General features: G+C 39.8%; 1 protein-coding gene across 1 annotated transcript in view; it reads right to left on the reverse strand.

The window, feature by feature from the left end:
• The window catches only part of LOC124160222 (C3 and PZP-like alpha-2-macroglobulin domain-containing protein 8), a 515,206-nt gene that overhangs the window by 78,910 nt on the left and 423,408 nt on the right, over window positions 1-12,888 (reverse strand). Inside the window, exons 5-6 of the mRNA XM_046536362.1 lie at window positions 4,910-5,035; window positions 1,634-1,866 (exon numbers count right to left, since the gene is read on the reverse strand). Coding sequence (XP_046392318.1) covers window positions 1,634-1,866; window positions 4,910-5,035 — 359 coding nt within the window. The remainder of the gene's footprint in view (window positions 1-1,633; window positions 1,867-4,909; window positions 5,036-12,888) is intronic.

Here is a 12,888-nt window from a genome sequence, read left to right on the forward strand (position 1 = left end):
GAGATACATCAAGGAGTGACCTTCTTTTGGTAGAAGATATTGGCGGAATTAATGAAGCAATCTGAAAATAACATTTGCAATTGAGAGCTGGAGAATGGTTCTAAACTTGAAATAACAAAGAATGCGGGACACTAAAAACCCCTAATGATGGCGTTTTAACATATGAACACTATACTAATATTTTTATTGAATAGAATTCGTGAAAAAATTATCAATAGTGTAGATGTTTTTGATGAATATCGATTTATTTTACTTATAATTACGGGTGAATTTTCTAGTAATATCACAAAATGAATACTTATGATCGAGCAAATGAGATGGAATAGGCCGATTCTCAGTGTCTCGGAAACAATATGGGTTATTTATGAATGCACTGATGAGTTGCTGGTTGTGCTGTCATTCTGAATCATTATTCACAGGAGGTGCTGAAACTGAGTTGAACCGAAGGTTTGCCTTCTCACATAAATTGCCTACGCATTGTTATGATAAGCAAAGAGGGAACTTGTTGAATTTATAAGAGTGATATATCTGCCATCTCGAAAGACTTAAAGTTCGCCCATTGAAACTTATTTTGATAAATAAATCGAAGGCACAACCCACTCAAAACGCCTGTCAAAGAATCGCACTAGACCTTTTCTGCTTCACTGGGCACTGGATGCATTTTTCTTAACCTTCGCTTCCATTATTGCGAGGAGTGTTCAGCCTCCGTATATAAATGAACTGAGAAGTAGTCGCGGGCAGAAAATGGCGCAGGTGCTGCAAATCCTTTCAGAAAGTCTTTCGGAAGTGTTCTCAAGTCAAATAAGGGTCCCATCTGTTCTGTTTAAAATTTCTGCCAACTTTTGCGAAGCACAAATGCCTAGGGATGCAACAAAGTTATCGAATTCTTAGTTAAAAGAAGGAAAACGAGTTTCCACCGTTTATTTTTTCAGCCAACTTAACGCGTGAATTCTGCATTTAAGCTGTGTACTTGGAAAACAATCATCTGGGATGATCCATGAGTTGAGAAGCTTCTTCGCTAAAACCTTCATAAATGCTGGAAAAGTTTGGCGCTAAGTTTGAAGACAGAGTAGGTTTTTTCTTCTCGGTGTAATCTGTAGAGTTGTTCTTCATGTGATTAGCATTTATTCGATTTGCAAATCCATAAGTCTATTCGTACTATATTTTTATTAAATTTACATGATGTAACTAATGTTTTTCATAAAAATATATATATATTTATTCTAATAAAACTCTTTTTTGCGTAGAGATTTGTAGGTTTGAAAATTTAAGTATTAGTATCATCATTTTCGTCAATGAATATAGGTACATGTGTAAATTTTTGCGAGTTAAGTTTGAAATGCATTGCAACAGGATGGCAAAAATGTTTATTGACACGAATATCAGGGGTGTATATTCTGATTTTCCTGACGACAAGGACTCGAAAATTTTGGAGCTGGCATAGAAAAATTTCGAAGCCGCTCGGAAATTATGTAATATATAATAGAAAAATACTGTATGAAATCGGAAAAAAACTTTAATTTAATATTGGAATTATTTTGATCAGCAGCTGGCGTATTCGGCGAAGCATTCAGTGTAGATATGTCAGCCGCAGTAGCGAATACCGATGGGTGGTAATACTGATGCGACTTGCCTTGCCCACGAACGGCAAACCCGGCTTGTACAATCTCCTCATCTCGGTCCCGAACCGCAGCTCCACGAAGTGCTCCTCTGCCATTGCCACTTCCGACGTCTCCCCGGGGCCATCCTCCAGCGTCACGTTGATAGTGGAGGAGAAGCTCTCGGCCGGCTCGCCCACGTCCACCCGGATGGTCCAGCGACCCGTCCGCGCGGCGTGCGACAGCGGCAGCGAGAATGTCTTCACTCCTGTTGGCAGGGAGGAAACCGCTTATGTAGATGCAGATACGGGGGGCACACCAAAGTAATGCTCAAAAATTTCCTGACACCATAATTTTCACTCCAGGAACTTCAAATCAATAGAGTGCATTGAAGCATCCTTCCCGCTTCCATTCAAATTTATTTCAACGCAATAAAGATCGTGGCGTGTTAGCGGCAGTTCAATATGATAGCGGATTCACTTGATGTCCGTCAAAAACAACGCGCTGTAATTGAGCTCCTTTGTTGTGAGAATGAGACTGTCGGAAACATTCACGAAAGGTTGAAGAGGGTGTATAGGGATGAAGATCTCAGTACAGTTAGTCATTGGCCACAGCCAATATTGAAGATCGTGGGCGCAGCGGTAGACCCCATACTAACGGATGAGGGCTCAGGGAAGCCCTTCGAGGATACAACACACCGGGGCCGGGAACCAAGCCAGTGGCTTATACGCCCGATCACCCGGGGAGGGGAAGGAGAGGAAGGGAAAAGGAAAGAGGCGCCGCCGCGATAGGAGTCCGCCTACGCCTCTGGGATAGGAAGGGATGGGAAGGGGAAAAATACCTACACGCTATAGAAGCGAAGAGGGCCCAACTAAATAGCGAAACCAAGCAAAGCTAATAATGTTCTAACGATCTTGGAGAGTCATTCTAGGAGGAAGAATGAAGAATGATGATAGATTAGGTAGACCCCATACTGCACAAACACCTCTCATTGTTCAGTGCGCCGCGCCGAGTCAAGAGTTTTACCAGATAGGTACACGCGCCTAAGTTTCAAGTCGCGGTTAGGCTATTGAAAAAAACGGAGATTATGTTGAAAAGTGACATGGTGTTTTTAAAGGATATTTTAATACACTGTAAAAATTGGAAGCACTTAGAACAAAGGTTGTGGTGTAAAGAAATTTGGGTGCATTAGTTTTGGAGTGACTTTCGTAGAATGAGTCTGTGGACATCTTCGTATGACTGCGCTACTCGAGGAAATGTAATAACCCCCCAATAACATGAGGATTTGGGAGGGTCTATTTTGGAAAATCGTAATATTAGGAATGTACTCGAGAAATGCGATAAAATTGCTTACAAGACATGGAATGAAATCTTGCGTGAAAGAATCGAGTTTATAAACTATATTTTACCATTTTTCTCTGGTATGGCAATACTGATTAGGTAAATCACATTTTTCCTTTCATTTTATGTATTTTTTTAGTTAGTTTTTTTTACTTTGTTTTCTTTCCTTTACTCCCCGTTTCCTTTCCTCGTTGAATCAAAAAGGGTGAATATATGGGTGCATATTTTAATTGTATCAGTATCTAGCGAGGAAATTTAAAAGATTTTATAGTAGAAAGTAATTTAATCAAAAATATGAAAACGAACGGATCTTAGGAATCCCGAGTTATTTGTATAATAATTAAGTAGAAAATTTATCTCACTAGAATCATAAAGCGGTCATAATATTGGCTTAACTACGGTGTGCATTAATGGGTTAGAAATAGTGGAAACACGACAAATTATGAATAAAGGTCAAATGAGGCCTCAGGGAAACGAATACTACGGAGGAAAATGTAGGAGGAGGGATGGAAAGGAAAAAAAACGGTCAAAACGTGCTTGACAGTGGTAGGTGAGGAGATAAAACATTTTTAATTTAGTACTTTATACTTGGCAGAGCATGCATTGAAAGAAATTAAACATTTTCATCCAATGGTGTTGAAACATAAGAATAAGATGCCAGCCAAGAGAGAAAATAATAGCAAGCAGTCGAAATTTTTGTCTACGATGGTAAATGCTGCACATAAAGGGTAAGAGAAAACAATTAGATACGCAGAGGGAGGATTTCTTCATATGAGCACGAATACGTGCATGGAAAATGTCATATGAATCTCCTGTATCTACTATCTTACTGAAACCTTTAAAAATATACTTTTGATAAATATAAATTAAAAACAGCTCCTAGTCAACCATCGGCTTTGTTCGACTGAACTGATGTGGGTTAGCAGGCGGTAAACTTCGTGGAAGTTGTGGCGAGAATCCTCTAAGTCTGGGATAACAGCTTGAGCCCCTACCTGAAATCCAAGCCAAAGCCATCATCGTTTACACATTCAAGAGATAATGTACTTCCTACGTTTCACCTCAATGCGGAAATATCTCGAGTCTACATAAGACGAATAGGAGCAAAGGTCTTTTCATTTGAGCTGAATTAGCGGTCTTGATAGCATCTGAAACTTACTGGAAATGCACATATATAATAATTATTCATTAAAAAGTACCCGAATAGCTACAAATTTGAAAGTATTTCTTACTAATAATAGACTAAAATATGTAATCAATTGGTCGAGTGATTAATTTAGTGCTTAAAACCTATAATAAAATTACTGATACCTTATGCGATATGCGATGCATGTCTCAAAATAATTGTTGCTTTGACTATTTTGACAAATTAATTGTTGAATATTTTGGTGCTCGATGTGAGTCTAAAAGTAATTATTATTGCAAAATTAATCCATTAGATCCACAAAAACGAGAAAATTTTTCGTAATTACTTGAATTTATGAGATTTTTAACGGTCATGAAACAGCTTTTATTAGGCACGGTCTGAATTAATGTAGTGAATTTTTATTTCTACGCAATGGACATATAATGACTTCAAAATCACGGTAAATTACTGAGGGAGCACATACTTCAAGGAAGAAATGTCCTCAAATTTTATCACCAATAATGCAAACTCTTCTTGCCTACAGAAATGTTTCCTTAAAAATGGTACCTTTTTAAATCATGTCTTACGCTTCCATAAAATTTGGCATCGCTTCGCTTTGAACATGGCGTAAGAGAGACATCACTGTGGGTAAAAACTACTCGAGTGAATAAAAATATATTTCCTCGTAGGCTGGAGACCACGTTTTTCTAAAATTTCTCCATTTCCTTTTCTCTGTAGAATATTATAAATTGGAAGTAATTGACATTAAATTTTTTATATTGTGTTATCCTTCATTTAATCAGGTTATAAAATCAATGCAAAAATATTATCTCTCATCAGTTCTCACCTTCATCCAAGGGGACCTCCTCCCATACTGTCACGCTGTTCCCAATCGGATCGTGCACTGTTATCCTGCCGAGCACACTGGTGGGAACCCTTAGATCATGGTCCAATGCCAACACCCAGAAGATAACTGGAAAGAAGAAAATCGGTAAGTAATAACGTTTCAGGATACATACTTTGATAGAACCATTTATTTGAACATATCACATGTTATATAGAATTATTTTTTCTGATTATGGAGGTTGTCTTTACTGAGAATTACGAAAATAGCTCAATAAAAGGTTTCTCTGATAACTAAATGATAGTAAGACAATGGCTCCGTCACTGAGATGACTGAACCACGTAAGTAAACTTCTTAAAATCTTCCATTGGATTTCCAAACGATAGAAATAATGAAAAAATATTTTTTTTTATAAAATACATATATATTTGTATTCTGTAGCCAATCAATAAACTCACATCAAAATTATGCTTGAGCCGGATAAGTTTAATTGCAAGTAAAGGACTCGTATTCGTAAAAGAGCTCGTATACACAGAAGAAATAGTACCTGTATTAATGTATTATAACAAGATATGTTCTATAAAATGGTCTAGAAAATCATGAATATAAATATCTTTATAACGGTGCATATGTTTTCTCCACCTAGTGAAATGCATATAAAATTTAATAAATTAATAAATATTATGCATGTTAAATTATTATGGAAATTTACGATAGATGCGCATTTTAGTGGAATTTATAGTTTTCATTCAACAACTTATCCAGACGTTACTTAAAATAACATTTGCATCTGTACGTAGAATAAAAATGAATTCACACGTTTCAATTGAAAGTCAGTACGTTATCTCATGCCAAATCATTAAATAAATGCATCTCATTTGAGAGAGAAAGTCATACCCAGAGAGGCTCTTCCAAGCAACCGTGAAATTTTGGCGAGAGTTTAAAAACGCGAGCGAGTGATCCTCGCGGAAGAAAAGGGCCAGGACGGCCAATAACTGCACATTTCTCCATTTCGTGAGTGATATTTGACGCATCTCCGGCGCATTCCACGATGCCCCAAATCCGAACCGCTGCATCCGCTCGCAAAGGGTCAACCTCGCCCTTCCATTAATTCATTACAAAAGCTCCGCCAGGTCGCGCAGCGAGCGAGAGGGAGGCTGTCTGAACCGCTCCATGTGTCGGGTGCGCTGCGAAACGATATTCAGCCGGGCGTAGGGTATTTTTTTTTAGAGATTGCAACGCCAGAGCCGTTGTTATCCCCGAGTAGGGTCATCTTATTTATCCTGATGGGGTAGTGCAGTAAAAAAATCTGCCTTTTTTTACTCTTCTTTCGGTCCACGTTATAAAAATTAATTTAAAAATATTTATTCTCCCCCGTATCCAGATAATTCTTTTCTGTTTATGTCGTAGCCGAGGCTTCTTTAATCCTAATTTTTTTTTCTACCCTACTTACTCCCTCCCAATAAACTCACAGGCTAGTATCTTGGATCATTCATGCATGCGATACTCAGCTGAAACTGACCTCTCCTCTCCAATAAATCGCCTCTCATCCTTTACAGCCTTCGTATCATACGTAACGGTTGAAAATTATCACTAAGGTGTGATGCATGAAGCCTCGCGTAGCTAAAATTGGTAGCTATATATGTGCTGAGCATAGTAGTTAGAGTAGCAACAAGAAATAATTGACTCATGGTTTCATTAAAATTCATTGAAATTATCGCTTCATGCTAGTAGCATTGGCAAATATGTTGTACACCATTCGTAAGAGATCCTTTACCCATACAAGTCGAAACAAGTCAAACTCCTCACATTTTTCGATAAGGTTGGATATTACCGCAATAAATTGTAGCAATTTTCCTGCCCCTAACGCACTTAAGATTATTTGTACCCCTACAGGCACTTTCTTGGTCCGGCCATAAACTATAGATTTTACAAGGTAACTGTATCGAATCTCATTCAATTAATTGCCTCCCGATTTTAGAAACTAAACTCCGTTAGCTACCCTGACATGTAGCATATCATGTATACCAGATGCTTTCAGATTATAGACAACACAATAAATTGGTCTAAGTATACTTGAATCAGATTATATTACAAGCAAAAACCTTCGAATTATCTTTAACCAAAATAATTTTTCTGAAATGCCAAATTCTCTCTGTATTTTCCTCTGCAATGACAGATTTTAATCTCCATGGATCCATGAATAGCAGTGGCAGGGGCCCGCACCGAGCCTTTCCCCGCAATAATAAATTTCTCCCCCATCTCATCCAAACTTTTCCGTCACACCGTGTCCCGCCCCATTAAAGTCGGAACGGAGTAAAACCCGTGGAGCTGACAAGCGGGGGATGGGTTCGGATGAATTCATGAGGGAGGGAACGCCATTCCTTCGATCCTTATCCGCTTGCAGAATGCCTCCGTCGGCTCTTTTGTGTTATGACAAGGACTAGCAAACATATGTGTGGCGCTCCGTTTGATCCGTCAAGCGCCTATTGTGGGCACTTGCGAGAAGTTGATGCCTCCCGTCTCTCCGCTCCACCGTGTATCTCTCACTTTGATTCGAAAGTTGCGACGTCGACAAAAGTCGGCGGTATAATGATTGAAAAACGTGAAAAGTGTACAACGGAGACGTTTCTCGGGGTATGCGAGTTGACGTCGTAGTGAGAAAAGCTTTTAAACAGTGACAAATGATCGATGAACCACTTCTTGTCCCTATTTTCCACTCACCCTTGAAGAGACTACGCGACAAAATTCCAGCGTTATATGAGTTTTAGTAGTATTTGTGTATTATATATCCATTATAGCTCCACGACAATGGCAGCAACTTATTATGCGGCGAGTAATCATAAATGTTTTACTTGGTTAATGCTGAGTTGATGACAGTCTTTATTAAGTTATTTATGTATTCATTCATACAAGTATAAAACTATAATTATTTTATGTTGTTGGTGGTTTTCGGGTATTGCTGTGTACAAAACATTTTAACTCGACGTTTCACTCCTCCTACTGGGAGCGTTATCAAGAGAATGGAAGGAATTTATTCTCGTCCCGAGATTATTTATGTTTTTTTTTTTTTTTTTTTTTTTTTCCGCTACCCATTGTTGTGCCGGATTTGAATTTTAGCCGCTAGCCGTTGGTCGTTATGTTGTGCTAGGAACCCTCTCCATATACGGCTGAGGTTATACCCATCCTCCCTATTAAAGTTATTAGGTCTTTTCGCTATCTCGATGGACTCACGTATAAGACGCGGATGGTATTCTTCCGTCTTCGCTAATACCCGTGTAGCGTCAAACATTATTCTATGCCCAGGGCTGGAGGCAAAATGTTCAGCAACAGCTGATGCGTCCCACTGATGTAATTTTAACGCCCTTTCGTGCTCCTTAAGCCTTTGGGAGATTGAACGCTTACTCTGTCCCACGTAGCTTCTGCCGCAGCAGCAGGGAACCTCATACACTCCCATAGATTGAAGGGGAGGATGGCTATCCTTCGGTGAAGGTAGGATATTCTGAATCTTCTTCACGGTGCAGAAGCGAGTCTTAATGTTGCCTTTATGGAGGATTCTGGCGATTCTATCGGTGACCCCGGAGATGTATGGAATTTTAGCGTATGTAAGTGGCTTCTTCCCCTTGTGGCCGTCATCTTGAGGAGGGTGTTTTTCTTTCATTGCCCTTTTAATGAAAGAGACACTATAACCATTGCCTTTCAGTGCCCACATAAGGTGTTGCATTTCATCACTGATATGCTCAGCATCACACACGATTTTGGCTCGGTGGGTTAGCGTTTTAATGACGCAGGCCTTTTGTTGTGGGTGGTGATGCGATGTTGAATTCAGATACCTGTCTGTGTGGGTCTTCTTTCTGTACACTGAATAGCCTAGGCTTCCATCTATTTTTCTTTTAACCAGTACATCTAAGAAGGGGAGACAACCTCCTTCTTCGAGTTCTTTTGTGAATTTTATGTCTGGATGTACTGTATTTAGATGTACGTGGAATTCCTCAAGTTTTTCTTTTCCATGTGGCCAGATCACAAAGGTATCATCCACATATCTCAACCAGCATGATGGTTTCTTCTCGCTCGTCTCAAGTGCCTTCTTCTCGAAAAACTCCATATATAAATTGGCAATCACAGGTGAAAGTGGGGAACCCATTGCCGCACCACTTTTTTGTTCATATATTTGCCCGTTGTAAAGGAAGTAATTGTTTCTAAGGCAGAAATCTACCAAGTTTGGGTAGTCTTCTGGTAGTCCATCACCTGTAAGAGTTCTTAAAATTTCCACTGAATCGGGGACAGGAACTTTGGTGAACAGCGACGTGACATCAAAGCTGACTAAAATATCTCTTTCGGTCACTCGAAGGTCTTTCAGGATCTCTATAAAATGCGCCGAATTTTTTATGAAGGAGTCCGTTCTACCGACGAAATCCTGGATGCCTCTTGAGAGATAACGGGCTAACTTATAGGTCGGCGAACCAATAGTATTTACAATAGGTCTCAAAGGTGTACCTTCCTTATGGATTTTTGGTAGACCATATAAGCGTGGAGCTCTGGATGCGGAGGGCATTAATTTCCAATGATTTTCCTCGGGAATTGAAGACCTCTTGATCAATTCTCTCACTTTGCGCTCGATTCTGGCTGTCGGGTCTTTATTTAATCTCTCGTAAGTATCGTCATCCAAAAGGGAGAGAACTTTCTTGCCATATTCTTCCTTATCCATGATAAATCATTGATAAGTACGAGGATGTTGTTATCATTCTTAAAGAGTGATAACAACATCCTCGTGCTTCCAGCTGACAAAGGCAATGCAACGGTCATCATGGATAAGGAAGAATATGGCAAGAAAGTTCTCTCCCTTTTGGATGACGATACTTACGAGAGATTAAATAAAGACCCGACAGCCAGAATCGAGCGCAAAGTGAGAGAATTGATCAAGAGGTCTTCAATTCCCGAGGAAAATCATTGGAAATTAATGCCCTCCGCATCCAGAGCTCCACGCTTATATGGTCTACCAAAAATCCATAAGGAAGGTACACCTTTGAGACCTATTGTAAATACTATTGGTTCGCCGACCTATAAGTTAGCCCGTTATCTCTCAAGAGGCATCCAGGATTTCGTCGGTAGAACGGACTCCTTCATAAAAAATTCGGCGCATTTTATAGAGATCCTGAAAGACCTTCGAGTGACCGAAAGAGATATTTTAGTCAGCTTTGATGTCACGTCGCTGTTCACCAAAGTTCCTGTCCCCGATTCAGTGGAAATTTTAAGAACTCTTACAGGTGATGGACTACCAGAAGACTACCCAAACTTGGTAGATTTCTGCCTTAGAAACAATTACTTCCTTTACAACGGGCAAATATATGAACAAAAAAGTGGTGCGGCAATGGGTTCCCCACTTTCACCTGTGATTGCCAATTTATATATGGAGTTTTTCGAGAAGAAGGCACTTGAGACGAGCGAGAAGAAACCATCATGCTGGTTGAGATATGTGGATGATACCTTTGTGATCTGGCCACATGGAAAAGAAAAACTTGAGGAATTCCACGTACATCTAAATACAGTACATCCAGACATAAAATTCACAAAAGAACTCGAAGAAGTAGGTTGTCCCCCCTTCTTAGATGTACTGGTTAAAAGAAAAATAGATGGAAGCCTAGGCCATTCAGTGTACAGAAAGAAGACCCACACAGACAGGTATCTGAATTCAACATCGCATCACCACCCACAACAAAAGGCCTGCGTCATTAAAACGCTAACCCACCGAGCCAAAATCGTGTGTGATGCTGAGCATATCAGTGATGAAATGCAACACCTTATGTGGGCACTGAAAGGCAATGGTTATAGTGTCTCTTTCATTAAAAGAGCAATGAAAGAAAAACACCCTCCTCAAGATGACAGCCACAAGGGGAAGAAGCCACTTACATACGCTAAAATTCCATACATCTCCGGGGTCACCGATAGAATCGCCAGAATCCTCCATAAAGGCAACATTAAGACTCGCTTCTGCACCGTGAAGAAGATTCAGAATATCCTACCTTCACCGAAGGATAGCCATCCTCCCCTTCAATCTATGGGAGTGTATGAGGTTCCCTGCTGCTGCGGCAGAAGCTACGTGGGACAGAGTAAGCGTTCAATCTCCCAAAGGCTTAAGGAGCACGAAAGGGCGTTAAAATTACATCAGTGGGACGCATCAGCTGTTGCTGAACATTTTGCCTCCAGCCCTGGGCATAGAATAATGTTTGACGCTACACGGGTATTAGCGAAGACGGAAGAATACCATCCGCGTCTTATACGTGAGTCCATCGAGATAGCGAAAAGACCTAATAACTTTAATAGGGAGGATGGGTATAACCTCAGCCGTATATGGAGAGGGTTCCTAGCACAACATAACGACCAACGGCTAGCGGCTAAAATTCAAATCCGGCACAACAATGGGTAGCGGAAAAAAAAAAAAAAAAAAAAAAAACATAAATAATCTCGGGACGAGAATAAATTCCTTCCATTCTCTTGATAACGCTCCCAGTAGGAGGAGTGAAACGTCGAGTTAAAATGTTTTGTACACAGCAATACCCGAAAACCACCAACAACATAGATAAAAGAAGCTGTGAAAGTCTTCAGACGAAAATATAATTATTTTCTTCACTAGATAAATCATTTAATGATGAAAACCATGACGAGATTTAGTAGGTATCATATTTCTGTTTCCTCTTTATATGTGCAATGTAAGAATAATAAGAAAATATTTTCTGCTAAATAGGATATTTGGTAATTATTAAAAAAAGCACTAAAAGCTGCCAATCAACAATCACTACTAGAAAGGTAGAAAGAAAATTTAAAAATAGTAGCTATGTAATTGCAATTTTTCCAGCGGAAACATGTATAGGCTTTTCTACAATTTCAGGCCCGTATTTCAAACGTGTCTCTCTAATCGTGATTTGCTGGTTAGGAGACATATTGCAGGCGTTAGAAGATGGATATATACTTTTAAAACAGTATAAAGTATTCCGAGAGTCATTATTCAAAACTATCAGCCAAAAAAAATCTGCACTGCATCAGAGATAAACTGCGTGTCTAAGGACTTTATATAGTAGCTAATGTTTATCGTGAAACCTTTCAACGATTATTCCAGTACAAACTTCACTTCTTCCAACTTGAATTTGTGAAAGAAAATATTACAAACCCACAGTCACGAATGAATACCGTTTATCTTTGTACAGCACTCCAAACTATTCTGCTATATACTCGTCTTTAAGCATCCATCAATCTTTTTTATTCTTCTACGGGATCCTTTCCAATCAATTCCAATTGACATACGTTTCCAGGCTCCTTGGGAAGCAGCAGTGATCGGAGTGGAGAGATGATTTTCTTCATCGCGCGTCTCAATTCCATTTTCGGTTGCCCTTGGTCAATATTTAAACGACCGCGGGAGCGTAAAGTGGACGCGCACCGCTTTGCCCAGGAGATGAACTGCTTGATCCGTGTTTACCAATCAAATAGAGCCGAGGAGAGGGGTGAGGATGGAACTGAATGATGGGAAGAAGATGAAGAAGACGGAGGGGGAGTTGTTGGCGATGAGGAACAGGGAGTGGGGCTTGCGAGGAATTTCCATTAACGGGACGCGAAACACTCAGGCTATCCGTTGCATTATTCCCTTCCTCTCGCAGAGACGGTAATATACACACAATGTGCTCAGTCTGGAAACCTATCTTTCTTCATGATGAGCATCGGAAAGAAATAAATCCTCATATGGTCCGAAGTGTAAAGAGCAACGGAGATGAGTTTTCCAGCGGAGTTATATATCAGACGTCCTGCGCGCATTCAGTGTTTGTATTGGGCGATGAAGATACTAAGAAACTTGGAGATTGAACATCAAAGATAGAGGTACGAGTATCATGTGCATTTCTAATCAAATTAGATCTTGGCAAATCACGGTTGAGGAATCAATTTCATCTCCAGCCACCTATGCTCCCACACAGATTGAAAAGGGCCTTTAT

The sequence above is a fragment of the Ischnura elegans genome, chromosome 1, assembly GCF_921293095.1.
Source record: "Ischnura elegans chromosome 1, ioIscEleg1.1, whole genome shotgun sequence".
Classification (NCBI taxonomy): Eukaryota; Metazoa; Arthropoda; class Insecta; order Odonata; family Coenagrionidae; genus Ischnura; species Ischnura elegans.